This window comes from Protomyctophum parallelum (assembly GCF_964188405.1).
Source record: "Protomyctophum parallelum genome assembly, chromosome: 14".
NCBI lineage: Eukaryota > Metazoa > Chordata > Actinopteri > Myctophiformes > Myctophidae > Protomyctophum > Protomyctophum parallelum.
In genome coordinates, this window is record NC_139709.1 from 42927554 (window position 1) to 42955013 (window position 27460).

The 27460-nt window shown below is 42.6% G+C and overlaps 2 protein-coding genes across 5 annotated transcripts in view; both read right to left on the reverse strand.

The window, feature by feature from the left end:
* Nucleotides 1–620: 620 nt before the first annotated feature.
* On the reverse strand, nt 621–21362 carry zzz3 (zinc finger, ZZ-type containing 3). 3 transcript variants are annotated; one of them, XM_083781988.1, is made up of 12 exons: nt 21310–21362; nt 15353–17108; nt 10262–10400; nt 9091–9238; nt 8838–8950; nt 7616–7687; nt 7042–7143; nt 6311–6406; nt 5935–6084; nt 4756–4890; nt 2731–2831; nt 621–2387 (listed from the first exon to the last, which is right to left on the reverse strand). In XM_083781988.1, the coding sequence occupies exons 2-12, from the start codon at nt 17044–17046 to the stop codon at nt 2243–2245; spliced, it is 2895 nt and encodes a 964-aa protein (XP_083638114.1). In that variant the 5' UTR covers nt 17047–17108; nt 21310–21362; the 3' UTR covers nt 621–2242. The 3 variants fall into 3 exon arrangements, with proteins under 3 accessions (XP_083638114.1, XP_083638116.1, XP_083638115.1); XM_083781990.1 differs by having other exon boundaries at nt 21271–21321; XM_083781989.1 differs by lacking the exon at nt 21310–21362 and adding an exon at nt 20258–21213.
* Nucleotides 21363–21669: 307 nt separating this feature from the next.
* usp33 (ubiquitin specific peptidase 33) overlaps nt 21670–27460 on the reverse strand; it is a 33570-nt gene continuing 27779 nt past the window's right edge. For both annotated transcript variants that reach the window (XM_083781635.1, XM_083781634.1), the window contains exons 20-24: nt 26076–26157; nt 25502–25610; nt 24812–24914; nt 23502–23570; nt 21670–22899 (exon numbers count right to left, since the gene is read on the reverse strand). In XM_083781635.1, the coding sequence (XP_083637761.1) occupies nt 22742–22899; nt 23502–23570; nt 24812–24914; nt 25502–25610; nt 26076–26157 (521 nt within the window). In that variant the 3' untranslated portion in view covers nt 21670–22741. The remainder of the gene's footprint in view (nt 22900–23501; nt 23571–24811; nt 24915–25501; nt 25611–26075; nt 26158–27460) is intronic.

Sequence of the window (27460 nt, forward strand, 5' to 3'; positions counted from 1 at the left end):
CCAGCAGAGAGCTGGATTCGTGAGTCTCCAGAGCAACATTAGTAACTTCATTCTGGGAGATCCATGGCGTTCCAAGGCCAGTTTGGAGATATAATCCCGCCATCTGGTCCTTGAGTCTGTCCGGGGGTCTCAACTTCAAAAATAAAGAGAGTAGTAGCTATGTAGAGTAAAAATTAAACTTACAAGATCACAAATATTCTTATCATAAAATAATTCTTCATTTCACCTTTTGAAGATCCTGTATAATTCAAAGACCGAATCACCTTATTTTAAGAAATGAAGTAGCTTTTTCAATAACCAGATAAGACTTATTTCACCATGCAATGCAACTTATGCAAGTCAATTGCGAGCATATTTTGGTTAAATTTTTTATCTATGGAAAAACTATTGAACGCATCTTGCAAGTATTTGTTAACACAACACAAAATGCAATTGCATTTTTTGTCATTTTGTCAACAAGGAGTGTGGCATCCACCTTCAAATGATTCTAGAAATTCTGGATGATTTCTAGAGGCAATGCATATTGGTAGGTAGTATCTATCTGAACAAATAAACAGAACTAAGCATGCACGTTTGGAACTCAAGTTTCGCCAGAATAACAGTCGAGGAAATACAGGGTGTAGAAACTCTTTTCACATACTTTATTTCCACAGTTCTCCTCTAGCAGTTTTTTTTTTTTTACATTATTTTTTTATTTATTTTTTACATAAGAACATACTGTTATACACAGAGCAGGGCAAAGGGGGTGAGGGAAAGGAGACGAAACGAAAACCATACAAAATGGTGTCTACTCAAGCACAACAAAATTCTATGTGTATAAAATTGCGTGGGTTGTTCCACTGTGTGGAGGTAACGACCACTACCTCAATTCATTCTTATTTATTCATTATTTTTTAAATAGATTAATAAAAATACAATCTTTTCATGGACTTTTGACCTGGACTGCGAAAATTAAAAATGGATCTAGAGCCATGGAGATTGGGTCAGTTTTTCTGATGTAGGTTGATGATACCACGCAGCAAGGGGGGGTTGAGAAGAGGCTGTGGCCAAAAGGAGGTGACCCAATGAAAGAAATGGCATAGAGCACCTAGCTCTGGCTACTTTTCACCGTATACTTCTATACTCCACATGATCAACAACAGCACACATTGAAAAGAAAGAAAAACAAAACAGGACAAACAAAGACACCCACGAGACACCCTTCAACGTCTGCTTTCCGTGCTGTAGTGCTTCACTAAAAGGGTTTAGTGGAGAGAGAGAGAGAGAGAGAGAGAGAGAGAGACAGAGAGAGATGTTGTTCTGAAAACAAAATAAAGGAAAACAAACAAAGCTGACAGTGTGTTGTTTGTGTGTGAGTGAAAGGTGGTTAGTAGTAGTGAGGGGGTAGAGAGCAGCGTTGCGTGACTGGTAGGCTGACATGATGCATGGTCCGTCTACACACAAACAGGGTCTTCAGAATGTCACATGTATCGGCAAAGCTCCTGTAATCGGCGACAAACAGAGTACGAGGAATCAGAGACGCTCGTTTCTGCGCTAAGTTCCGTTGCCCGACACACTCACCCAATTATTTCCTAACAGCCTCGGCTCTCACCGAGGAAGTTTGATTCATAAATACTTGGTTCTACTGACGACTAGCTAAGACATTTTTCACTCTCGCAAAACACAGAGACCACTTACGCACACAGTAACCATCCATGTGTATCTCAGTTGATTAGTTGAGGTCCACTATGACACTGGGCAACCACATGTTACCATTAGGTAGTGCTATACCAGACTGACCGTTAACTCTCCAGTTTCAAAGCAGCACAGGGAGGTATCGGAGGGCAACGGAAGTGGGGTGGGGTCAGGGAGTCGCCCTCCTGGAGTCACAGAGCCTGGGAATGTTGGTGTGCCTTCTGTTTATTATTGTTTTTTTTTGTTTAAATAGTGTAGCGTTTTTAAAGAGTTCCATTGATTAACCTGGCCTGAAGGACTGGGCCTCAATGTGAGGAACCAACATGGCCGCCCATGTTCAAGTCAAGGTGGCCAGCGGTCAGTAGCCCCCCCCCCACCACAAGCAGCACTGTGGTCTGCTCTGAGGTGGCCACACCTGGCCGTCTGCTCGACTGCCTGCCTGTTGGCCAGCCTGCCTGGCAGTGGGGTTAAGCAGGTTAACTTGGACTGGAGTATGGAGCCATGCACAGAGTGACCTGTGGGATTATGTGGAGAGAACAGCCTGGAGCGAGGGGTGCAGGGGCCCCTGTCATCTGTTGGCAGGGAAGTAGTTGGGGTCCAAATAGTTGTAGCCTGCGCTCTGAGGCAAGCAGTAGTCCCTGTCCAGGAAGGTGTCCGACTGATACACTGGCTCCAAGTGGTGGTTCAACTTGTGGGTCTCGGTCTTAAACAAGCTGTCAGGGTAACAAACAAATCACAGTCGTGTGAAGTGAGGGGCGCAAGATGTATTTATGTTGGCCATATGACATCTTACGTCGGTTTTTACTGCCCTAAACAAACATTAAACTTCATAGACTTGGCTACCATATGATGTAATCTTCAAAAGCCATGCATTAGGAGGGCCCTCAGAAGGATATTGGATACCGGCTAATAGTGTTATACATACAGTCTGTATAGTTTTCATTATCATTAAACAACAAATTTACACAACCATTGTTTTAATGTTACATTTCAATTCCTGGGTTGGGTAGCTACAACACATTAGCAGAGTACTTGTTAATTGAGAAGAGTTCTCACCAGTCAGAACAGTTGGAGCAGAAGTCAACCGAGTTGTCCTGGGGACAGTCTTGACAGTGCCACCTCACCCCCTGAATGGGCTCCATGCCACACATGTCACACTACAACAATAGCAATAATTCATTTGATTAGTTGGCTGGCAGTAATTTAGAAAGTTAGTAACTCTTTCCTTGTAAACATCCTTTTTCATGTAATTATTTCATAGGCTTAGACTTGTGTTACTGAATGTGCGGACACAATTACATATGTATGTTATTTTTTCCTCAAAGCAATGCACACAGACAGACACACACACATTATGCTACTCAAGGGGCAGCCTTGACAAGGCTGTATAGTAGGGAGGACCACAACACAGTGCACATGTCATGGATGGCAAGTTGGCGACGTGTTGACTTGATGCAAACTCAGATTCACAAACATCTCTAATAATGTACAATGACAGGATGTGTTTGTTTCTGTAGCAAGCCAGAGAATATAGCTGCTTTAATTAGGCATACAACAGAATGTCTGTGGTCAAAGAATACAAAAACGCATTATATAAAGCATCCAACCACCCACACCCACACACCCACACCCACACACTAGTCCTGCATATTAGCAGCAACTCTCTGACACTGACAGAAAGTGTCAGATACTAGCATTAAGAAACGCACCCATTGTTTTCAACGGCTGTAGACAAACTGGAGGCAAACCAGGAAAACCTGCTGATGAGCCTTTCAGAGTTTGGTTCTATTTTTGAGCATCAATGTGGGGCACAAATAGACACAATGTGTATATGGCAAGCCGGCACTGACTAATTCAAACTTGTTGCCGCAAATCGTTACACAGCATCTCTGTAGTCATGTGTTCAAGACGGATCTGTCCGATATTTCATATTACATCCTAATTGGCTAACATTGGCTTTCAAAGTTTGCAGGATTGTGTGTGCGTGTGTGCGTCCGTCCGTCCGTCCGTCCGTCTGTTAACAGCTAATCTCCGGCACCGTTAACCCGGTCGATGCCAAATTTTGCACACACACTCTGGATTCCAACGATGAACCTCTGCCCCAAGGTTTTCAGAACGGCCTGTTATAACGCCACCAGGAGGCCGACTTTACTAAAACACATTGTTTTATATTACTCCTCCAGATTGCAGCATGCAATTTACCGTACGTGAAATCTTTCACAGACTTTTCTACTAGGCTGAGGAATATATCCCACCCTTCTCACATTGGCCTGGATTTTTTTTGGATTTTTGCAAAACACATTTTTGGAAGAAAATGCCTCAAATCATCCAATTGCTGTCCAAGGTGTAAGAAGAAATGGCACCCTTTTCACATTGGCCTATTATAGCGCCACCAGGAGGCACTTTATCTAGTTATCGATACAATTGATTATTTGCATTGCAAAATGATTCGATACAATACAAAGTGAAACGATACGATACTTTGCTGTTGGCATGACGATATAGTTGGATTGTTGCGCCCTTATCATCGTACATCATCATGAAACATCTCATACTGGCCAATCAGAATGAGAATTTACATCATATTTGGGGGATATTTGACATAATTTCTGCTTTCATTATCAATGGCAAATATTGAGACGTGTGGGGTCAAAAGCTGTATATAGGAGGGACTAGCGCCCCTCAAAAATGTGTCAGAGTGACGGCAACAACCACCCCAACAGGGGTTCCCGGATTGAAAGGTATATAGTTACGTATAGGGGTTCCCAATATAAATGGGTTAAGTGAAATGGCTACATCCGTCTTTGGGTTTTGTAAAATGTTAGACCAATGAAAAGTATTAACAAGAGCTTGGACCCATTGGAATACAGGTCCCCCCCCCCCCCCCCCCCCCCCCCGCCATTTGCTGAAAGGTAAAGGTGGTTGCACACTGGACACGTTTGGAAAACGGATGGAAAAACGATGCTAAAAATCCGAAAAACGCAGCAGCGTGCAGGGCCCTTAACAGTTTTGGACATACAAGGTTTCCAGCAGACAGTGACGATATGCATCGTGTATGTTAAGGTTACAAGAAGGCCGTACCTTGAAGCCCACATGCTGCACCATGCTGCTCTCTTCCTGGAGCTGCTGGAGCTTCTGCTTCTTTAGTCGCTTCAACTCCAGCAGCTCTTTGTACTCTGGCAAGTGTCTCAGCTCCACAGGCACAGCTTCCTCGTCCTGGATATGCGCGTGTGCACGAGAGGGAGAGAAAACAAGGGGGATCAGTGTTGTATACACTTGTAAACACACAGTCTATTGTATGCCTGGGGATTCTTTTCAATGTGGCTAATCTCCAGATGTTCTATATCCTTTTTAGAGCCTAAGTAACGGGTATCGATCTGTGACAGTCCAATGAAACAAGTCTACAGTATAAATCTGTGCCTGTTTCTACTGCAGCGCTGTGTGTCAGACTTGAGCCAATAAAAGGAAGGGTGCTGTGTGGAGTGATGATGCTGACATTTGGCTGAGCAGCCAACCCATTTGTCATCCAGTGAACATTCTCTCGGTCAGTCCCGGCAACACATTCTGTGACTTCGTTCCTGTACCTCTGGTGGCCGAGAACATAGCTAACACATTACTGCTTGTGGCAGGTCTATGTTCTCCACAGGACACCACAACCCCAGGCTTTCTTTTAAAGGTTAATGGCATCAGAGGAAAAGCCAGCGAGCGCTTGGGAAATGCATAGGGTACTTCTGGCCACTACTTCAAACTTGTAAGTAGTTGGAATTGTATCATTTTAAAGTTTAAAGTAAATCACTCAAGGTTTTATAGATGTTTTTCACTTCCGGTTCATGGGGTCATACATTTCTCGCCTTCAAAACAAAAGCTCAGAATGAAAAGATCGCGGAAGAGGCGAAAGCATGAATGAATGAATACCTGGCAGGGTAAAAATTAACACTGCTATTGAAGACAGCTAACTACTACTAGGGGCCAAGTACTCTAATGCCTTACAAACATTATTAAAAACAAACATGCAGGAAATGTCAGTGTTCAGATAATGGGTCAGTATCATGTAGTTCAGAAATAAGGACAGGTTGACTAAAGAATTAGTATTGCCGTCTGTGTTGTCGTGTACATAAACAAAATCAAGAGAGTTAATTATACCTACAGTGCTCATGTTTAACCTTTACAGTATTGAAGTGCATGTGTGCCGTCTTTAGAACAAACGTTACATTCTAGATTGTTTCTGCAGAGTGGCTACGGCGCCGACTGAGGACTCACCGAGTCGTCAGCGGAGGCGTCCTGGACGCTGCTGTAGTACGCAGCACGCTCTTCCTCCTCGTCCATGTAGACCGGGGGCTCGTAGGACGTCAGGAAGGTCGACGGTCGGTACAGGTGCTTGTTGAGGTGGTGCTGCCGCTTATTGGAGGCCTAGAGAAAGACAGACGCCATCTTATAAACTGTAGGCATGCCATGTGCGATTGTGTGTATTATAGCTTAATTCCACACGTGGTGTTATTTGTTTTAAACAATAACGGTAGGTTTGATAGATTGGTCTCTACGTTTTGCAAGGGGGAAAAAAGCAGCAAATCTAAAACCATTACCGTTTAGTTTAAATTAGATAAATTAGTGGATTGTGTGAATGAGCAATGGTTACCTTTTTAGTGTACATGCACAGATTGGGAGTCCTTCCGGGTACAGGGATCCCAGCTTTTGTCAGTTTGATGAAGTACTTTTGAACCCTACTGGCAACCTGGAATGTTTAAAGAAGTAAGTGTTAAAATGTTCATATTTCTCAAAAGAGAAACTGGCCTCCCTCAGGCTTTGTTTAGATCTAGAATTCTGGATACATGCAAGGCACAGCTGAACTAACACACTGCTACCAGGCTATTTTTATGCAAGTTAGCATTGTGAAGTTGTTAACACATTTGTATTATGTGGATAATGACAGTGGAGCCAGTTAATGAAATAGATATAGGGATATACAGTTGAACAAGTTTGTCAAGTACACACAATTCTGTGATCAGTAATCACAAACTTGTCAACAAGACATAAGTGCAATTAGATATGTCAGTTAGCTCCATACCAAGCATTCAGTGACGTAATCGGACCCGGGGGGTTGGAGGTCGGGGAGAAGCAAACCACGCCTACTACCGGTATATTTAGGAGACCATTTGTAGGCTTTGTGTACCATTCCATTACCATTACCATTACCAGCTTAATTCCCCATCCACCAGCTGTCTAAAAACCAGCTGCACACACGCATCACAGCTTATTCTGTCCGCAGTGCAAAACCGTTTTGCGCTTAGGTGTGGAAACGGGGTATGTATTGAAATCGACCCATCCACTTATCCTCCTTCCTCCATGTGTAGCCAGTCAGGGAATCACCTGTTTGGCTGTCCTATTGCCGAGCCCATCAGCAATCTTCTGCCATCTTTTGGACTCCACCTCCTCAGGAGGAAACTTCAGGAGGAGTTGTTCCAGCCTTTTCTGTACACACAAAGCCCCACATGAAAACTGCAACTACACAAATAACCTCAAACCATTTCTGTCGATCCACATCGTACTGCAATGTTCCTCTGCACTGTATGGAAGTAATTGTGTATTTTATATATAAGAAAAGAAATGAAAAGGACAAAAAAGGACAATATCAGTCACCAGAACCAAGGACAGGCCTTTTCAATTAATCTAACATGGTTAAAATAGAGGTTGAAAAATGGGCAGCTAAAATGAATCTAAATACTGAATCAAGCAACTTAAAAACTGTCCGGGGTGTTCACAAAAGCCTGAGTAGACGATAAAATGACCTTGTTTTTAGCTGTTAGGTCTGCCTGTTAATCGAACAATGAAAAACTCGACTTATTTTTTTTTTTACATGCAACAGGTTTCGATCATATGAATTACCAATTAAACTACATTCAGATAGAATACAGTTGTACCCTCTACCAGCTTGGTATCATACCTGTTCCTCTACAGTCCACAGCTGGTTGAATGTTTCAGTCTTGTTAGTGTGACACAGTCTCCCTCTGATCATCTGGCAAGACACAGAAGACACTTTAATCAATAGAGATTAAATAGAAACCTGTCTGAGGATGTCTCTGTGATTGCAATGACTGGCACATTGAGGCCATCAGTTTTCCCAACAATGCCTGCTGTCAGACCTGACAAGACTTTGCAATGGGAAGATGATTTTGATTGATGAACCAAATCCCCTGTCAAAATGGGAGCAAAACCCTGTCGAATGCAAAAGCAGATGACAATGGAGATAGAGGCAAGGAAAATAAATCATCAAAACGTTGTTTTCTTGGTGTCGAGACCTGAGCCGTCTTAACTAGACATTTTTGACAGAGGTCCCTATGAGTCTATACTAGGTCCACTACCCTTTCCCTCCACACAAAATGTTATATAGAGAATAGCTGTGTAGGCTTGAAGATCTGCAGAATGTTTTCCCATTATGACATGCCCAGAATAGGGATTTTAGAGTTCACGTGGTTAATGAATCTCTAGAATCAAGTGAATTGAAGTGTCAAAGACAACACTACATAACTACAAAGAAAGGCTAAGAAAAGAGTGTGACTAAGAAGAGCAGAGTGGGATGTGGGTGGATTGGTTCATGTTTCCATAGATACCAGCTTATACTCGCATGCCCTGCATGCTTAATTACTACTGGCAGGAGTCACTGACACACACACACACACACACACACACACACACACACACACACACACACACACACACACACACACACACACACACACACACAAGGCATAAGGAGACTAACTAACTGAAGGACAGGAGATGCAGGTTTTCATAGTAAATGTGACCTACAGTCGCAATAACCTTGTGTGTGTGTGTGTCACTCCTGTCAGTAGCAATTAAGCATTAAGGGCAAATACATACATACATTATATATATATATATATATATATATATATATATATATATATATTATATATATATTTTAGAGGTCTTCAGGTAAGCCTGAATTCCGAAAATATCCGGGGTCCAAACCGACCCGGATCCGGTTCCAAATAGGCTTAAAGAGATTTATTTTAAGCCTATTTGTTGTAAAGCAATATCCCGGGATGAAATCGAGGTAGATGTTCTTTGTGGACAGAGGAAATTGGCTCCTGACTTCATGGACTTCATGGTGCACATTGTCCGTGTTGGGAACTGAGGGATACCTGAGTTTGCGTGCCATTCTCTGGACCGTCACTAGTGGGCAGAGAAGAGTACATGGTGGAGGACTCGCCTTCCTTCTTGGGCTCCAAAGGGCTTTTTGGTCGATCAGGCAACCCTAATGGGAGAACAAAAGAACATTAGTAGTAGTACTGATGGGAGTAGCAGCAATACTAGTATAAAAAGGACTTGTTCCACAAAAATAGAATGTAAGAAAATACAAAAAATAAATAAATAGATAACCGTGTTTATACATACCCTTGTCAAAGATGAGCTTTAGCCGTCTAGTTTTGCGTTTCTTGTCACAGAACTCTCTTTCAAATTCTCCCAGTCCAGAGGTGTATTGGTCCCATGCAATGTCAGGAAGCTGGACAACTCGCTGGGGGCATGGCAGATCCAGGTTCACCTGGGGATTAACAGCGGCACATTTCATCAAACAGTTGTTCTTGGGACTGTGCTCTTACGGCACTGTTACTGTACTGTTACTGTACTCGTACTGTCCTCACAGCGGAAGACAGGGCTCCAGCGTGCGACTTAACACGGAGCCCGCCAGAACAGAAGCGCAGAATTACTTTTGTCTGGCAGCCCGCCAGAACCGTAGCCTACGTTTTCTAGGATTTATATTCTTTAATCCATGTTTTGATCGGATCGAATCGTTAGCTGCCGCTCGATAGCATAACAGTGTAAGTGGGACAGTGGCCATTTTCAAGATGCGTGCGCATCCACTTGCACTCTATGTGCTGCTTTCAATGGCCTGTATCTCCAAATCGGTGCAATGAATGTAGTTTCTGGTGAAAACAAGGTTTTTCAACGGCCGACAGCAGGCGCTGTGATACTCGTGGTTAGGTTTTTTCTGCACCGAACGAGAGAACAACCACCAGTCAAGAAGGATGCAGGAAGGATGAGTGGAAGAAAGAAAAAACATCCTCGAGGTTACGTGGGCTGGTTGGCTGCTCCACAGTAGCCCAGCCCATACCCATAACTGACGTGGAGCTTTCAGCATGATTGGAGGCGCGGGACGCGAGTGTGTAGACTGGTGAAGACGTGACTTTTGTCCCTTAGTTACCCTGTAGCGTGAGCTGCGAGTAAAGTCTGCGGTCCTTTCCGCGGACTTTCCAGGAAGTTCACCTGACGCCCAGTGTTGTCCCTGAACGTGTTCAAATAACGATCGTTCACGAAAACCCACCAATAAGCCCTTATCGGACACAAATTAACTAATCTTTCTCAGCCGTACAATTTTACTGGAGCGCGCAGCGCGCATCTAACCATGATGATCCAGTCATTCATGCAGACAGCAGACACACATCTCCCAAATCCAGACCCAAACCCTGATGTAGCCTATGGCAACATGGGTTAACATGACCCAACATACAGTATGTTGGCATCAGGAACGCGGCAGGCGAGGACAGTATAATTAGGATATAGTTACCTGTTTCTGTAGCTGCTCCACAAAACGTATGGGTTCAACAAGAGCATGTCTCTGTTGCCGCGCAAGGCTCTCCAAGTCCAGGATGGCCTGCGTGCGCTGAGCCTCCAGCACCCCAATGGTCTGCAATAGCCTCTGGTAACTGGCGTGCACACACACACACACACACACACAAAGGTGGCAGAATTAGCCCAGTGCTAGTAGAATTATTTAGCGTGACACTTGCCCGTACAGCAACACATTAAACCTTTAGGTCCTGTGACCATGCATGATTGAATCATGAAAGAGAATTTAAATAAGTGTAAAAAAAGAAATGCCACCAGCCACACTGGTAGTTAATTATGATTGTGGCATATGAGCTTGTTGTTTCTACGACCCACATTGGGAAGGTTTTGCAGCTTCCTTGCTAACCTTCCTTTTTTACCCAGACCAACACCAAAATAACTCACTGGTAATATGATGAAATAAGCTGGTACATTTTACCATTGTGGCTGCGGAATAAAAGTCCAACTTTTTCAAAACATAGCATCAACCACAAGTCTGATCTATGAGTTTGCACATGTAGTTCATTTCGTTGCCACTATTAATAACCTTCACACGACACTAGGCAGTGTGGCGCTTCAGCTGCAAGACTTCAGCACTGGAGAAATCTGACCTTTTCACTTACATCCCCAGGGGACAAAGGAGCTATGACTATGAATGATGTGTGGTGGTGCTGCAGTGCCAAGCAACAGTTGAGTAATCAACGGGTACGGAACACCATGCTATACATGATCATTAGACTAATTCAGGTGAACATAGCAGTGCAGATCATTAATGAAAATCCATTCACAAGCCAAGGTTAATTCGGTGGCTGCCAGTTGTTTTTTTCTTCTTTTTTAAAAACTGCCATGCGATGAAGCAAAACTATTCGAATCATATTTGTTGACATGTTGACATTCATTGTATGTGATGTCCTACCTTGGACTGTGCATCAGTACAGTATAGCCCACTGATTTGAAACACCAATGCCTTAATATTTATTGCATTCTTAAGTCATTCTGAATCTGATGACGCAACAACAAAGAGAAACCTTAGATTTGCATAATACATAAAACTGTCCCCAGGACAGGCCATGACTAGTCTATGCTGCTGGGTGACTTGGCAGACCACCAAGAGTCCAGGCAACAGGCCTGATTTTCCATTGTCACTTAAATTGTCCAAGGAGCTTGCGCAATTGCACCAAAGGTCCAAGATCAGTGCCAAATGAAAAACTAAGCAGGAAGAATAAAGGTGCGGAGCTGAAGCAGATTCATAAATTATTGAAAGCTTAAACCGGTTTCTCTGGTCCTGTGGACATAAAGTACAGCCGTTTTCATTCTAACCACCAAATCAGGGTCCAATTCTGACATGAGACATAAGGGGAAAGCAAAGAGAAATTCCACCCTGGCTCTCTTGTATCCGTTAAAAGGTTGCTTGCCTACAGGATCAAATTAGCTTAAAGCCAGTTCTCTACATACAGTTATGTCTCGATTTGGCAAATTAATTTAATGTTGGTTTGCAGATAAATTAATCTAATGAATAGAAAAGCTGTAATTTGTGTCCACAGAACAGGATAGAAAATACCTAAAGCAGTTGGGTTTTTTTTATAGTGGAATTCTAAGATGTAGGGTGGGCATTAACCATAAAAAGAAATGTGAATTGCCCATTAACAGAGCCATAAGAATCCTTTTTCCGACTGTTATGGGAGTTACTGGTCAAATAAGACAAACGATCGATTGTACAAAACTTTAAGTACCTAGTCATGCTTTGCTAAAACCTGATCATTCAGCATAACCAAATCTTGGCATGGTAGAAAAACTTGACAAAATGACAAGGCAATACGATAGTAGCTCACAGCAGTCAATGAAATCCTATTCTACAGTCACTCTTAAAATCGTGACAATTCATCATTAAATGGATGACTGACTAACGATGTTTGAAAGACCTGGAAAGCCCCCTTCCCTCCTCATCCAGGCACGATCACACATATGCTTCATACACCTCAAAGCCAATTCCAAACAGAGATTTCAGACGTGTCAATTTCATGTTATCTTGGGGGGCTGTGGGCAGTGCTAGCAGAGTACAGTTTACCTGGTGTGCAGTTTAAAAAAGACCTAGAGTCAACCACGGCACTTCTTGATTATGCCTGGTCAAAGTTTACCAATGTTGAACTCCACGGTTCACATGTGTTCGCTTAAAAGCGACCAACGAGCCACAACGGGACACTCCACCCCTTTGCCCTCATAGAACATGCACATGTGGGACAGTGGCCTTACAGACAGCATAGTCGGATTAAACACATTATGGGACCACCTGTCGACTAGCATTCAGCATACACAATGCTACAAACATGCCCTGACACTAGGCTATCTAGGGATAGGATATATATCTATAAAGACACTTTCCTCACCACCAGCAGAGCATTTAACCCATTTAGGCCTAAGGCCGATTCTAAAAACGCCTCTAAATCCTGACCTAAGGTTTCTGAAAAACTTCAAATATTTATATAGCAGCATCAAAAAAATTACATTTTTGAATACTGTACATACTGTACAGAACCCAAATATGGGTTCCCGGCCTGAGGGGGTAAGATACCAATAGGGGTTCTGCCCAGAATGGGTCATTCAATAACAACCACTAACCGCTTCCTGTTTGACTAGTTTGAGGTTCAAAAGGTGATTATAAAATGTATAGTACAAGTAAGACGCGCAAACGCGGGAAGCGAACGCAGCTCATGTGTGTGTGTGTGTGTGTGTGTGCGCGCTACAGCTGCGCCCTGTGTGTGTGTGTGTGCGCGCTACAGCTGCGCCCTGTGTGTGTGTGTGTGTGTGTGTGTGCTACAGCTGCGCCCTCTGGTGGCGGGCGGGTGGTGTAACAGCGGGACACACAGACATTCAGCCCTTGCTGTCATAGTAAGTGGCTCACTGCGTTCGCAACCAGTGCTCGATTATGGATTGGCTGAGCCACGTTGGAAGCCATTGTAAAATGCACTATAAGCACACACCCATAACTGCATCAGGTATGGAGTATTACTGCACTGCACCAAACAAATGGTTTCATGCGGTCCAATTTTGTTGTGAATTTTGATTTACAAAAACAGCTTCCAATATTTATCACTATAAAATATAGCCTCTTTTGTCATATTGCCTTATATTCATGCACATTGTAGTTAAGCAACACTTTACTGATTTTGAATGCGAAAATATGCATTTGTCATCATTTGGACATTTCCATGTCTTACAAATACATATGGTATTATTATGATCTCATCTAGAAACAATGGAATTTTGTTTCACAATTGGCAAAGTGTCTCTTAAGTACAGAACTGGAATATAGAATGGTGTTCGAAATTAAATAACCATTATAATATTCATAAATAAATACCTTTATGTAAAAGCTCTATGATGACCAATTATTAGAATATATAATTATTCAAGTTAAATTTTGAAGCCCTATGCATCACATACAAGCTGTCATAACAAAGCTATGCATATATTCCCAATGCCAATAATTCAATTTCCATGAAAACATTAGCTTGGCTTACTCCCAAGTGAAGTAATCAGTGCAGCCGTTTTAACATTCAATCTCCAAGGTTACAGGAAAACCTAAATGTGGCATCTCATTTCACACAAACAGCAATAGATTTTAAGGCGGATATTAACGGCTTGACTGCAAAGAACATCTTATTATGAGGACAAAGTGACAATGTGTATGTACAAACATTCTGCTTAGAATGGCACATTACATCTTACAATAAACCAAATTACTTCATATCCCAATTGTATCAGTGAATGTAATAATTATGATATGCCAATAAAACTCAGCTATCAGACCCATTATGCTGAATATTATACGAATGCAAACAGCTTTCGAGCTTTGTGTATACCGCAATACGAATCATGCTTTAGGCTCATTGGACTTATTGAACGGACCCGTTCTTCATTTATGAGTATGAGTGTGATACGATGCCGTTGGATAGCCAAATCTAATCTACAAGCACACAACTTGTCGCATGATAGTAATATAAAGCAGGCTTTAGAACGCATGTATCATAACACTTTTAACCCATTCTGACCTGAGATCAGATTCATACGAGGTTTCCGCCGGACACACACTGGTCTGATGAACCCATTCTGACCTGAGATCAGATTCAAAAAATGTCAGTCGCTCTTCGATTTTTCAAAAATAGCAGACCTACAAGCTCGTATCGCGCCACTCGGTGGCGCGATATGAGCTTGTAGATCTGCTATTTTTCAATAGCTAAAGCATAACATGATGCCGACACCAAAATGGGTGCCCGGTCAGAATGGGTTAACCCAGTTCCAGTCTGAAAGCCCTTCCCATCTGTATACCCCAAACACAACAAAACCATGCCAAACTTTATCATTCTAACTTTGCCTAACCTTAACAAGTTAACTAAATATAACCAAAAGTATGTTCCCCTTCCATGATTCAGACCATGAATACATTCATTACAAATCATTGACGCTACCTACCACTAAACAACGAGTCCCAACAAACATTTGATCCTTTTATCTAAACTGAATGAGCTGTGAGCTATATCCATTTTGATGAGCACCAAGGTGGCCCTCAGAACAGACTGCTGGACTGATCAGCACCAAATGTCTTGAGCACGCTGCCAATAGGCCAAGAAGGTATCACCATGCATTTTTGTTTTTCTCTTATATTTCTTTAAATATTTAACGTTTAATTTTAGAATGGAAGTCAAGGGTGGTCATCAGGCTAAAATCTTGCCCAAATATGTTATACATCACAGATATGATATAGATGACGGACGTCGTAGACTGGCCACATTTCGATGAAGCCTTTTTAGAGCCTGTATTGTTAATATTAATATCTAAAAGTCCAAAGACCTTGCCTTAGCATCCAGAGCATCAACCTGGAAAAAACTACTCAACTCTTGATACTTGATTAGAAAGGGGGGGGGGGGGTGGCTGCTAATACAATTTGTGGAGAACATAGGTTATTAAATGTATTACTCCGTGTTCAAAGGCAAAGCGCAACAGGATCTCAGCAGGTGGGATGGTGGGGGGATAGGGGGCTTCAACATACTCTTTGTTATGTTTGAGAGCCAGGTGGTCTGACTCAAAGTAATACACGTCTGGCTCCTCCTCCTCCTCTTCCTCCGTGACCTGGCTGCATGCTGCCTGCTTACTGCTCCCCGCCTCCATGAGCGCCACTGTCCCACTGTCCTCACCACCCGCTGGGTCCCCGGGTCCCATCAAGGCCTGCCCCTCACTGGAGGGCCCCACGCAGTCCATGGGGTTGGGCTCTTCCAGTTTGGGGTACGACGACTCCAGCTCCACCTCCGCCTCTCCCACCACCACTGTGGCTACCTCCTCCGCCACCACCACCACCTCGCCCTCTTCCCTCAGAGGCCCGTTGTCTCTGGGAGGTGAGGTGGGTTTCGGGGAGGGGGTTTTACCACTGCAGGCAGCCCTCCGGGGCGAAGTCCGCAGGGTGTATCTGTGTTCGTGGGGCTCTGTGAAAGAAGGGGGTGTGTTGGATGCTGAGGGGTTGCATCCTGGCTCGGTAGGGGAGTGGGTTGCTTCTAGCGGGGGTGTTTCTCCTGAGTTGCTGTTGTTGATTGGGATATTGTTTATGTTGTTAGCAGAGGTGGTGGAGGGGGAGGGGGGGTAGGAGGTAGGCTCAGTGGGTTCCTGCACTGGCGTAAGAGGCTGGCCATTTGTTCCACCCTCCTTCTGCCCCTCCTCCCCCTCCCCCTCCACCTCCGTCACCTGCTCCTCGTGGGCCAGGCACAGGGACCCACCAACAATGTCCACCTCCATCGCCTCCATCTCCTGCTCCTTGGCCACCATAAGCTCAGGGAGAGGCTCTTGGAGAGCAGCCCCAAGTGTGGCACCAGCAGGCGATGCTGGCGACTCCCCTGAGCCGCTGACCTCTGTCTGCCCAGGGACAGAGTTTCTACAAGGCACAATGGGGTCAGGGGATGAGGACGCCCCCACCTGGCTACCATTGAGCAATGAAGGGCTACTGGTGGCAGAAGCGGGATTTGCACAAGGCTCTCCGGTGGGCGCACATAGCTGTAGTTCCTCTGCTGTCGTCTCTCTGAGTCCATTAGAGGCCTTGTGAGGGTTCGGGGGATCAGCGGCCTTGTTACACTTTATATGACATTCCTCCGTCTTACCCTCCACTGCCAGCTTGGCCTCACCTTCCTCTTTACAGAGGATCGGTGAAGCAGGGGTGGAATTAGCAGTGTTCTGGTCAGCCGAATCCTCCTTGTTTTTATCCTCTGTGGGCTCTGGCACAGACACAGGGCTCTCTGACTTCGCAGGCTGCTGCACGTCCTCCTCGGGTCCCTGAGACTCTCCAGAGCGGGAGCACCGCTTGGCCTTTTTGAGCTGAGGAGAGGCATCCCGTGACTCCTTCTCACAGTTTTCAGACTTCTCTGGGCCACTGTCCTTTTCCGAGCAGGACACACCTCGCTTCCTGGAGCTGGCCCATTGCTCCCCCTCAGGCAGAGGTGCCTTACAGTCAGCTACCTTCCCTTGCGATGAAGCCTGCTGCTGTGCGTCCTGCTTCAAGTCGTGCTTAGTGTCTTGCTTGGCGTCCTGTTTTGCGTCCTGCTTCTTCTTAGGCGAGCGGGCCCTAGGCAGCGGAGACACAGAGGTCTCCTCTGGCTGGGCAATGCTGCGGTTCCTGAGGGTTCGGCCATAAAAGTTCTCGTCCAATCCATTGATCCCCACTGATGACCGTGTGACGCGCGAGGAACGGGACGCGGCCATACTACGGCGGGTGCCTACAGTCTCATCCTGGTGCTCTCTCCTCTGCTGCAGAATGTGGGCACCTGGAAACGAAAGAGACATACAGGTCATTAGGCCTTATAATTACTAAATAGTATAATATAGTATAGTATAGCCAAGTAAATAGTATAGCCAACGTGTCCCACTGCCTTATACACTAAAGATGTATGCAGTTAATCTGTTTTTGTAAAAGTGTCGACCAAATTCAATTGGCTTTATTACAAACATCTTTGTAAGTAACTAAGCAACATGTCCGTACAAAGAAAACAAATTCAAAATGAAGTTTCACTAAGTTTTGTCTCATTTCATCAGACAAATCTATCCTAAACACTGACAAGACGAAATGCCCTGAAAATAGATTTTCATGTGTTGTGTGTTCACACTTACATACATGATACATTCATTATTAATAGCCTAAATCAATATAAGAAATAACTAAATAAGTCTTGTCTTGGACTTTCACAAATGTGCTGCAACTACCCCACAATGAAAGACAACAAAAGTATGTTACCGGTATGACAATGTTAAGCATTAGTTATTACTGGTTAATAATTTCCAGCAAAAACAATACAAACAGCTGGCCTCTCTGTTTATTGGTTCATGGCCTGGCATCTACAGTGAAATAAGTAAATGCAGATAAAAAAATTCTCCTGGCTCACACACAAACTGTCAGCCTGCTTATCGCCGTTCAACAGTTGGGCCAATGGGCCTACACAGGTTAACAGGTGGTATCCAAATTATCAGAACGTAGACTGTAATGCTATTAGAACACGAATCTGCAATCGTAAGGCCTACATTCTTGAACCAGCATGTACGTAGACTCAGGATTGTCGTGATTTAGTCTAACTTCCTGACTTGTTTTCAAGGAAAGCAAAGCTTGCTAAACTGCTTATTGTGCTGCTCAGATATATTGTGTATGTTTTGGTTTTTTTAACTCCGATCCTGATGTCAACAGATGACAGCATAATATTTACGGTATAGATGACTATACCGTATAAATGTGATAAGAGTGGACAACAAAATCAATACTCATCAACATTAAAGACAGTATTATCTCACTGCTGTCCTTCCACAATAATATAAAATATGCTATACCAATTAGCATAGTGGACTAGTGCCCTTTTACATTCATCCGCAACCTAATCAGTGGACCTATATCTGTCACAAGCTATTTAAAACCTCTCAGGAGCAATCCCTCCATTTTCCTGACATTGTAAAACTACAGCTGCATAAAAACCTGAGCATTGGCCGGCTAGCAGTGAGTACATTTAACATCCCTGTTGTGACCTACGGTAATAGTCACCTGGAACAAGCGTTACCACATGCATAATCTCATTCACAGTTCACACCCCAATAAAGATTCAAGCTGAGAAAGCGAATGTGATTTGACCATGCATAAAATATGAGAGAAAGAAAAACAGAATGAGTAGACAGGGGTGTGGGTTATTCAGAGTGAGCACTCATCCTCAACATGTCAAAAATAATTAGGCCTGCTCTTTAGTACTTGCATGAGAATGGTCATGGTTACAATTTAGCCATGCAAAGTTAAGAAAAATAACTCCTTGTGAAACATAATTGAACGGTGGTGGTATGGTTTCGCACAACAGGATTTGTAAAAAGACAGATTAACCTCATCTCTTTCTCATAACAACTGTCATAGGTGTGTGTGCTTCATTTTATTTCAAAATAGCAGGTTGTATGCCCCATATGTGACTTCAGTCCCTACGCTCATTCTGTAGCTCCGAGATGAAGTCACACCGGGAAAGCCTTCAGCCGTGTTGCAGAAACGGCGCATGGTTTCCACTATGAACGTTGCTTACCCATTTCTGCACATCGTATCCAAAAAGTACATGAGCTAAACAAATTTTACTTTACAGGCGGACAAGAAAATCCAAGTTACGGGTTGAAACGAGCATTTAAATCACGTATTTAGTCAGCCGCTTCCATGTTTTTCAAGGAAGTTGTACATGTGAGTGTGGACTGAACTGAAGTCAGTTGGAAAATCGAATTCCACATTCGACCAGGGGAGGCACTAATGCTTTTCAACTTCCTTGAAAAACATGAAACCGGCTGACTAAATAGGCGATTTAAATGCTCGTTTCAACCCGTAACTTGGATTTTCTTGTCCGTCTGAAAGTAAAAATTGTTTAGCTCATGTACGGACCTTTACTTTTTGGATACGATGTGCAGAAAAGGGTAAGCAACGTTCAGAGTGGAAACCATGCACCGTTTCTGCAAACGCGGCTGAGACTTCATCATCAGAATGAGCGTAAGGACTGAAGTCACATATGGGGCTAGTTGTATGCAAATTGCCAGCGATAGAGATATGCCAATTATTTATCCAAGTCTGAATCCAAGTTCCTTTCGACAATGCATTCAAATGAATAGCCATCTTTAGAGGATCATTGGCTGCACCGAAAAAATCTATTCTGTATTTGTACATACAAAATTAACCCAGACACTAAATCACAATCACCCTGTATAACATTTACTAGTTTGAACACTTGGATCCAACTGTGGTAGCTTTTTTCCATGCAAGGAGGCATTATGCTGAGAGTGGCAGTACGCCACCTTTTTAAGCTTTAAAGCCCAAATAAGCAACCATCATTGCATGAGTGAATAAACCCTGCTAGTTGGTGCTGCGTTTTCCAATCAAGCAACTTCCTTTCAGACGCGCGTGTTTAGTACTGAACTTGTGTTGACTGTTGACACGTGTTGGGCACTGGGCAGAATGGGCACACTATCATGAAGCATGTTTGAGCCAAAAGAGAAAAGTCCAGACGCTTATTGTTCCAACGATGTCGGCGTGGGAAAAAAAATTGTGTCCATTTATTTGGGACTTCGGGGTCTACGTTAAGCACCGCAAGTTCTGCAACTGTCATCCAGTGGTTAAGCCCATGAAAGAAACAACATCCAATGGTTTGCTTTGCTGCAAGCAAAGTTACGTCTATAATACGTCGTAGTCTAAATGACAAGCCACCTTGCATTGGCAGTACGTGTGCTAAATGTTTTAATCAGCCAATAATTAATTGTAGAGATATTTCCCTTCCACCACTGAATACGTCTCTATGGGGAGATGTAGTTAAACACATTGAATGTGGGCCTAGTGGCAAGACCAGATCCCCGAATTGTGTTACCCGGTGAGAAAGCAGCTGCCCAGAGCCCAGCGACCAAAGTTAAAAACAAACCATACTTTGCAGTCTGAAAATTCATGGCGTAGTGTTCTGAATTCACGACACTTTTGTAGCGGGTGTGTCAACTGTAGGGCACTGGAAGAGATAAACACAAGTGCAACATGCCTAGGCTATGCTAACTGTTGGCACGATCACATTGACAACCACCAACTTCAGGGCGAACATTACTTGACCTAGCTAACGTGCTGCCAGTTAGCGGGCTAACTTTAGCAAACCAGCTAACTGGACTGAATGGCTAGACACAGTTGACGTTCACGCTGTTGCATGAGAGGCGGTTGAAATATTTCCCCATTCTACAACGACACAACATTTAGTGCCACAGCCCACAGCGATTACAAGGATATAGTTTTGTTTCAGTTTCAGCCATACATTACTAGCTAGCCAAGTTGATTAGCATAGCTGGCTTAGGCTACATTACTGTATAAATAAAAGCTCACAATAGTTGCGCGAGCCTTTCGCTCGACCAAAATGACGCGTTTTCCAAAGAAATAACGCACTTTAAACTGGTAAAAGTGTAAAAGCTAGTCGCGTCGACACTTTTCCATTCGAAAATGCTATGTTTGTGTCAAATGACACGATCCCCCAACGAAGTAATATACGTTCAATTAAGCATTCACGTTATTCGTTTGTAGATACTCCTTATGGAGTGCTATAGCTAGCTGCATAAATACTATTTACGTTACAGTAGCGTTACTGATAAGAAACCAAACAGACGTAATATGGAGAATGACAAATGTTATTACTCGCAGGTGTGTTGGTGTGGCTAATGTCTATGCAGTATGCACCACAAGTTAGCATAGTTAGCTTCCAGGGCGCACCACGGAGACGTTAGCTAGTTAGCTGCTACAGCTAACCGCAGGAGGCTAATGTTACCTAGCCGATTGTTCCGCGCACAACTTTGCCGACGGATTTGCGTGCCGCTAATAATGGCGACTGCACACATTTCCGTTACACAAATAGCGTGACGTTTAATCATTGGCTATATTATACACAGTTAACCAAATGTTCTTACTTCAAATTTGCTTTTGAAGCTCGAGAATAACACACATACCTCACTTCCGTACATTTGCTGCACATTCGGCAGCAGCCATGTTTTCAACCCAGTCAACTAGTCGGGTGTGTGTATGTGTACACGATATACCCGCGCTCATCAAAACGCAACACTATACTGTACATATTTGTCTCTGCCAAGGGTGTATTGTGTCAGAGACCTGTGGGAGGTCATCAGATTTAGGCCATTGTTTACAGTTTATATTCACTTTGTAAACTTTGTATAGTATTCGATTAAATTGAATACCCCCCCCCCCCCCCCATATAATCTTGCACCCACATAAAGTAGACATGGCTATACCATAAGTCATTATTAGTCAATGAATGAGTGGGTCACAACAATTAAAAACTATGACGGACATATCAATTCATTTCGTTTTAATAGTATCAGCCAGCAGAAACCAGGACAGATTTTCTTTTTGTCAGGAGATATCCATATGCAATATGGATTTCTAGTAGTACAGCATTTGCCCCCATCCCACACATTCACCAACACCATGCCCTTACACATTAATGCCTTCTATGCATTGTTGATGACAATACAGATTACATATGCCATTTATGCATCTCTACATGTTAAAGTTTTGATAGTCGCAGTCTCGCAGAATGAGATTGTGTATACATTTTGAGCAGCTTTGCATTTGCATGCAATTAAATGTGATGTTCAGCTGGGTTTTCGGTTGCTGTGCGACTAAGTTTCATCAAAGCATGCAGTCTCATTAGAATCTGTCTGTCACATATTTCCTACAAAAACAAAATAAAAAATAACCTATTAACATCATAGTAAGTCACACCCTTCAGGGATAAATAACCAAGTGCTTGGGCCGCTGACCCATGTACTATAATGGTACATTCAGATACAAAACCAGACATTGTGTGAACATGCCACTTAGCCAGTCAACAGTACAGTGCAAAACACAAAACTCGTTCCTGAGACTACTTAGTTATTAGTCCCTTGATAACCTTATGGTTTTTGTCACTTAAAGTTGCCAGAATTCCTGCTAATCTAACCATTCATTTGGACAGTATTCTTTCACAACAGGAAAATCGTGTCAATATACAACAAGATGCATTGTGATTCATCACGAATAGCAATACACAAGACACATGGACACATTTGTTCATTTGGTCAAGAGAAAAAGAAAATGTGGCATTCAATGAAATCATTAGCTGCACGTTAATTTAAATGCTCGGTTCAAACATCCCAATATGTATACTACACACAGTGCTAATAGAAATGTAAGAGGTCTTTATACAGATATGTACAACATGACAAACCTTTTCCAGACATGTTATTTCCCTCAGGCGTTAAAGGGTGCCATATAGCAGTAAAGAGGAGTCCTTCAAATGCTTTTGAAATAAAAGTCAAGTGCAAAAAAAGGCATTTTTTTCGTAATGTTTTTTTTTGTGTTGTTTTCTCTCGGGGCGCGTCGCTACACAGAGCGTGTCTCCACCTCTATCTTCTCCTCAGACTGCGACGTTTCTGTTTCCTGGTGACTGACATTAGGGCGAAGTGTTACCACTGGGCCTCCGCCGTGGATGGAGTGAAGGAAGTTCCACGTCTCCTCAGAAATCTGCCCAGAGTCAGCTCCTGTGAGCACAACCACATATAGTACAGTTCAATATTAATAACATTTACACATAGCTCCAACACAGCATAGCCTATCCAGCTTCACCAAAGCAGATACAATTACCTTCCTCTAATTGTTCTTTTCCTGCTTTTCCTCTTAACATGCATTCCTGTTTGTTCCTGTTTACATCTTCTTTCTGCTGTCGCTTGGAAGTACAGTATATCTTTCTTAGTGTGGCTTAAGCCATTTAGCCTTTTCTTCCCTGGCCTTCAGACACAGATTCCTATTATTTTGCACATTGAATCAGAACATCTTTTCACAGGATTACACGTTTAAACAATGCTCCGTCATTTTGTTGTTTTTAGGAAAGGAAGAAAAATCTAAAGATATCTACATATATACATGCATGTATAAAGATATTGTGTATAAAGATATTTGTTTGCCCAAGCAGAAATTGGATAAATTCATGTATAGCCTGCCAGTGTCAGAAAGAGACACAATGACCAGCCTGATGCTGGCAAACATGACCAATTCTAATCCAATCACTCCAGACAATATAGTCAGTCATTCCTTGAATATACAATCCAGAAAGTTAACACCAGAAAAAAGCCTGGTACAGTACCTTGTTTGAGTGTTATGTGGCCATTCTTGTTGATGGCAATCTTGGAGTTATCAATTGCCCCTGGTGGATCTTCAAGAAAAAAAGAGAAAGAAAGAAACGGGTCATTATCGCACATTATGCACACCTGATTCAATAACAATGATTGTAACTGAATGCAAAAAAGCTATTTCTGTTCCCTTGTCACAACAGAGAGAATGTTGCTACAGTATTAAAGGAGCGGACATTACAGAATGCAGTATGGACTTTGCAGACGACACAGGATTTAAAGGGATTGTGACAGACACAGGATTTAAAGGGATTGTGACATAAAAAAAAAGGTTTTGGAATTGTTCTTGTTTTTTTTAGGTTTTCTAATCTCAATTGCACCCAAAAAACATGAACTTTTAACATTCAGTAGATTTTCTGTGATCTGGGGTTTTCTGGCTCAAACAGGTGCTCTGATTTGCCGGCAGTAAGTGACATCACTTACTGCAAATCCCATATATGTCAATAGGATTTGCCAGCAGATGTCACTGTTTCACTGTGTTGCCTGTTTTCATTGTAGCTCAAAAGGCCCCAAAAACCCCAAAGAAAACTTCAGACCACAGAAAATCCACTGAATGTTCAAAGTTCAGGTTTTTTGGGTGTAATTTAATAAATGAAAATGAATGTCATAAAACCTTTAAACTCGTACAGATTTTACAGTACGAAGCAATAGAAGCAAAAGTAGGGTTTTCTTTAGCCCCTTTCGGAACCCTCGGTTACCTTTCTGCGAGACATGGCCAAAGCATTTCCGGGGGTCCCCAGCCAAAAATGTTGAGAACCCCTGCCCTAGGGTACCGCCGTCCAAAATGAAAAGGTAACCGAGGGTGCCGAAAGGGGCTAGGTTTTTTTGTGAGAGAAAATGTCATAAATTCTGACACAATTTTGCAGAAGCAGTTCAAGATGAATCAAGAGATGGGAGGAGAAAATACAATTGTTTAAAGGAATAGTTCACCCATTTTTTTAAATCAATTACACACCCCAATAAGCCTTGAATTCATGGACATTATTTTGTTTGTGTCGCATTCCTAAGCTAATAATTTAATGACCAGCAATGAACTGTGGAGACTATCCGGTAGGAGACTCAAAGAATGTGTAATGGATAGAAAATAAGTGATTTTATTTGGAGGAATTAAGACCTTAAAGAAATGTACAAAACACACACGTGCATAGTTTTATAATTCCTACCCAAAGAGCTATCAATTGAAGAGGCCACTTCAATCAAGTGGCGGTGTGGGGAGGAGGCTTTGAAAACAGTCAATAAGGTATAATAACCTCTGTCCACTCACCATTGTCCTTTCCTTTAACAAAACCCTCCCACTCCCGAAACCACTGCATGCTGATGCAGTATATGACCACTGGAGACTCCTCCTCCTGGAACGCCTTGTTCAGCTGTGGGTAGATGACAGAGGAGGAAGAGGGGGGAATTGTGTGGGGGAGAAAAGGGAGGGGGGTATTGGTGTGGGTTGGAAAACGAAAGTGTGTGAGAAGGGATCAAGAGGGGATGTGGAGATGGAACACCAAAATAAATTCTCTTAGTTGTTAGTTACACACGTTCATTCTGTCTGCACCAGTCTCTCATAAACTCACTCTACAGACATAGTGTAATATAGACATTAAACGTGTGTGCGTGTGCACATGCATGTGGACAGCCGGACAACAGCTCCCAGCTGCATCAACCACCATGAATTAACGATGAGGCTTTCATCAGGATCACACCTCTCCTCTCCGCTGCGATGGAGAGTGCCAGTGCAGCAGCAGCCTATCACCTGCTATAATGGGGTGACTCAAGCACAGACCACTGTGAGTGCGAGGACCCAGGTTGAATCTGACCCTATCTTTGTGTCTCTCTACACTGATCTATATGTAATAAAGCATAACAATGCCTACAAAAAAAAAAGATTGTTACACATCTGCCAACATATTTCTCATCTGCCAACATATTTATTTTTTGTTTTTAGACAAGAGAAAGTCTGTACCCGGACAAACATGTCCAGCTCTGTCTTTCGTCGTTTCTCCAGTTTCTCTATCTCCGTCTGGCATGTGTGGCAAACATACAGGTGGTTGACAGCCGGTCCACCTCCATATCTGCAGAGAGAAGGGAACAATTACAATCACAGACCAGTTGAAAGGCAAATAATGTCTAACTAAGATTATAGATGGGCAATTTTATAGGCAAGGAAGTTTATTTGTACAACATATTTCAACAGAAGGCAATTCAAAGTGCTTATACATGAAAGCGTAAGCATTAAAATATCAAGACAGCTAAATAATACCCCAGCCGGGAGCTGATACATTTTGGCAGTGAATTCAAATTCTACTCCAGCAGCTAATTGGGCAAAGCCATTAATTGAATGTTCTATTGTTTTGTTGTTTGTTTGTTTGTTTGTTGTTTTTTTAGGCATCTGAATTTTGGGATTGATCATCTACTTGTAACATGTAACAAAACTGTAAAACATTTGTCAAGATCATATGGAAAATCAATCATTTAAATTTAAATCATGATACGGAGATGTCTTAAAGTTAGAAGAGCATGTGGCATCAGCTAGCTACCTGCTGTAAAGATGATCCCACACATTCTGAGGCAGCATCACAGCCAGATCATCGATGAACGTTGCTTTGTTGGGAGGCACACCTGACATAAGACACACAAGATGGTTAGAGCAGTTGGAAAAAATAAACAGATATTTTTATATATTACAGATATTTGGGTCAGACTTTGGTCTAATGCCATTATTGATATTTCAACATTGCATGGCAAATTATTTTCCATTTTCATAATAGGCTTCACTTGCCCAATGCCTATTTTATGCTTCAATGTGTCGTGCAATGTAGTAGTATTTACTTTGAATTGCATTGTTATTCTTATTATGTTGTTTATATTTGCACTTTACTTTTAATATATTATCGTTGCCACACTAACATTTCACTGCTTGTACCTGTATGAGCAGGTCTTGCTTGATAAAAAAAGATCACATTGTCATTCTCACATTGTCATTCTCACTCTAATTAAGTCTTTGGCGCGAATAGCTTGATTTTGATCTAATTTGCATTTATCCAGCTCCAACCTTTTCTCCATCTCCATCTATTACATGGTAGACATGGCAGTAGCTGATGAATTAATACAAACAAATCAGCCCTGCTAAAACAACCTTAATAAGTTCTCCATCACTGTATAAGTTGTATAATACAATAGAGGATTATATATTCATTCTAATTATGTCTACAGTCTACTCTTTCATGCTTGAAAGCCCCACTGCTCATGCAATTTGTAGAAATGCCATTGTTGTTTTTTTCTGCTAAGTGTAACCATGGAAACTAGTCATTCATTGTTAGTCTTGCTACCGGCAGGGCTCTAAAGATGGTAATGTCAGTCGGACTATCTATTCTGTATTGCCAAATAAATCTTTTGTGAAGATTTGGGAACACCTTAGGATGGCTTCTCTTGATTCTGCAGACCCAGTGGCCTATGCTAGTCTAGCACCACCAAACCATTATAATTTATTATACCATTATCAAAATTTGGCCAACTGCTCCTAATGAGCAGTTTGGTGCTTTTGCATAGTTACCTCCACTGGGAATGTAATGCACATTGTACAGCACTTTGGATAATGGCACTATAGAAATTCTGACCATTTAGTAACCGTATATGAAGCGATTGGTCATATGAACCATGGTTTGTCTGTCTGCGATTTGTTTCGTGTTTTTATTGTGGCCCTGGCAGCAGATCAAGTTTCCATCGCAGGGCAATAAAAACTATGAACTGCACTGAATTGAATACTGAGACTTGATGAGTCAACATGCTCTGCAGCCCACGCTGCCTACCTGACAGAAGTAATATAAATGTATACCTATCACAAGCTTCAGGGCCTCCTGTATGCTGGGTGATTGAATAGAGTAGTAATAGTCCATGACCTGCACAAAATCCCTTTAGACTC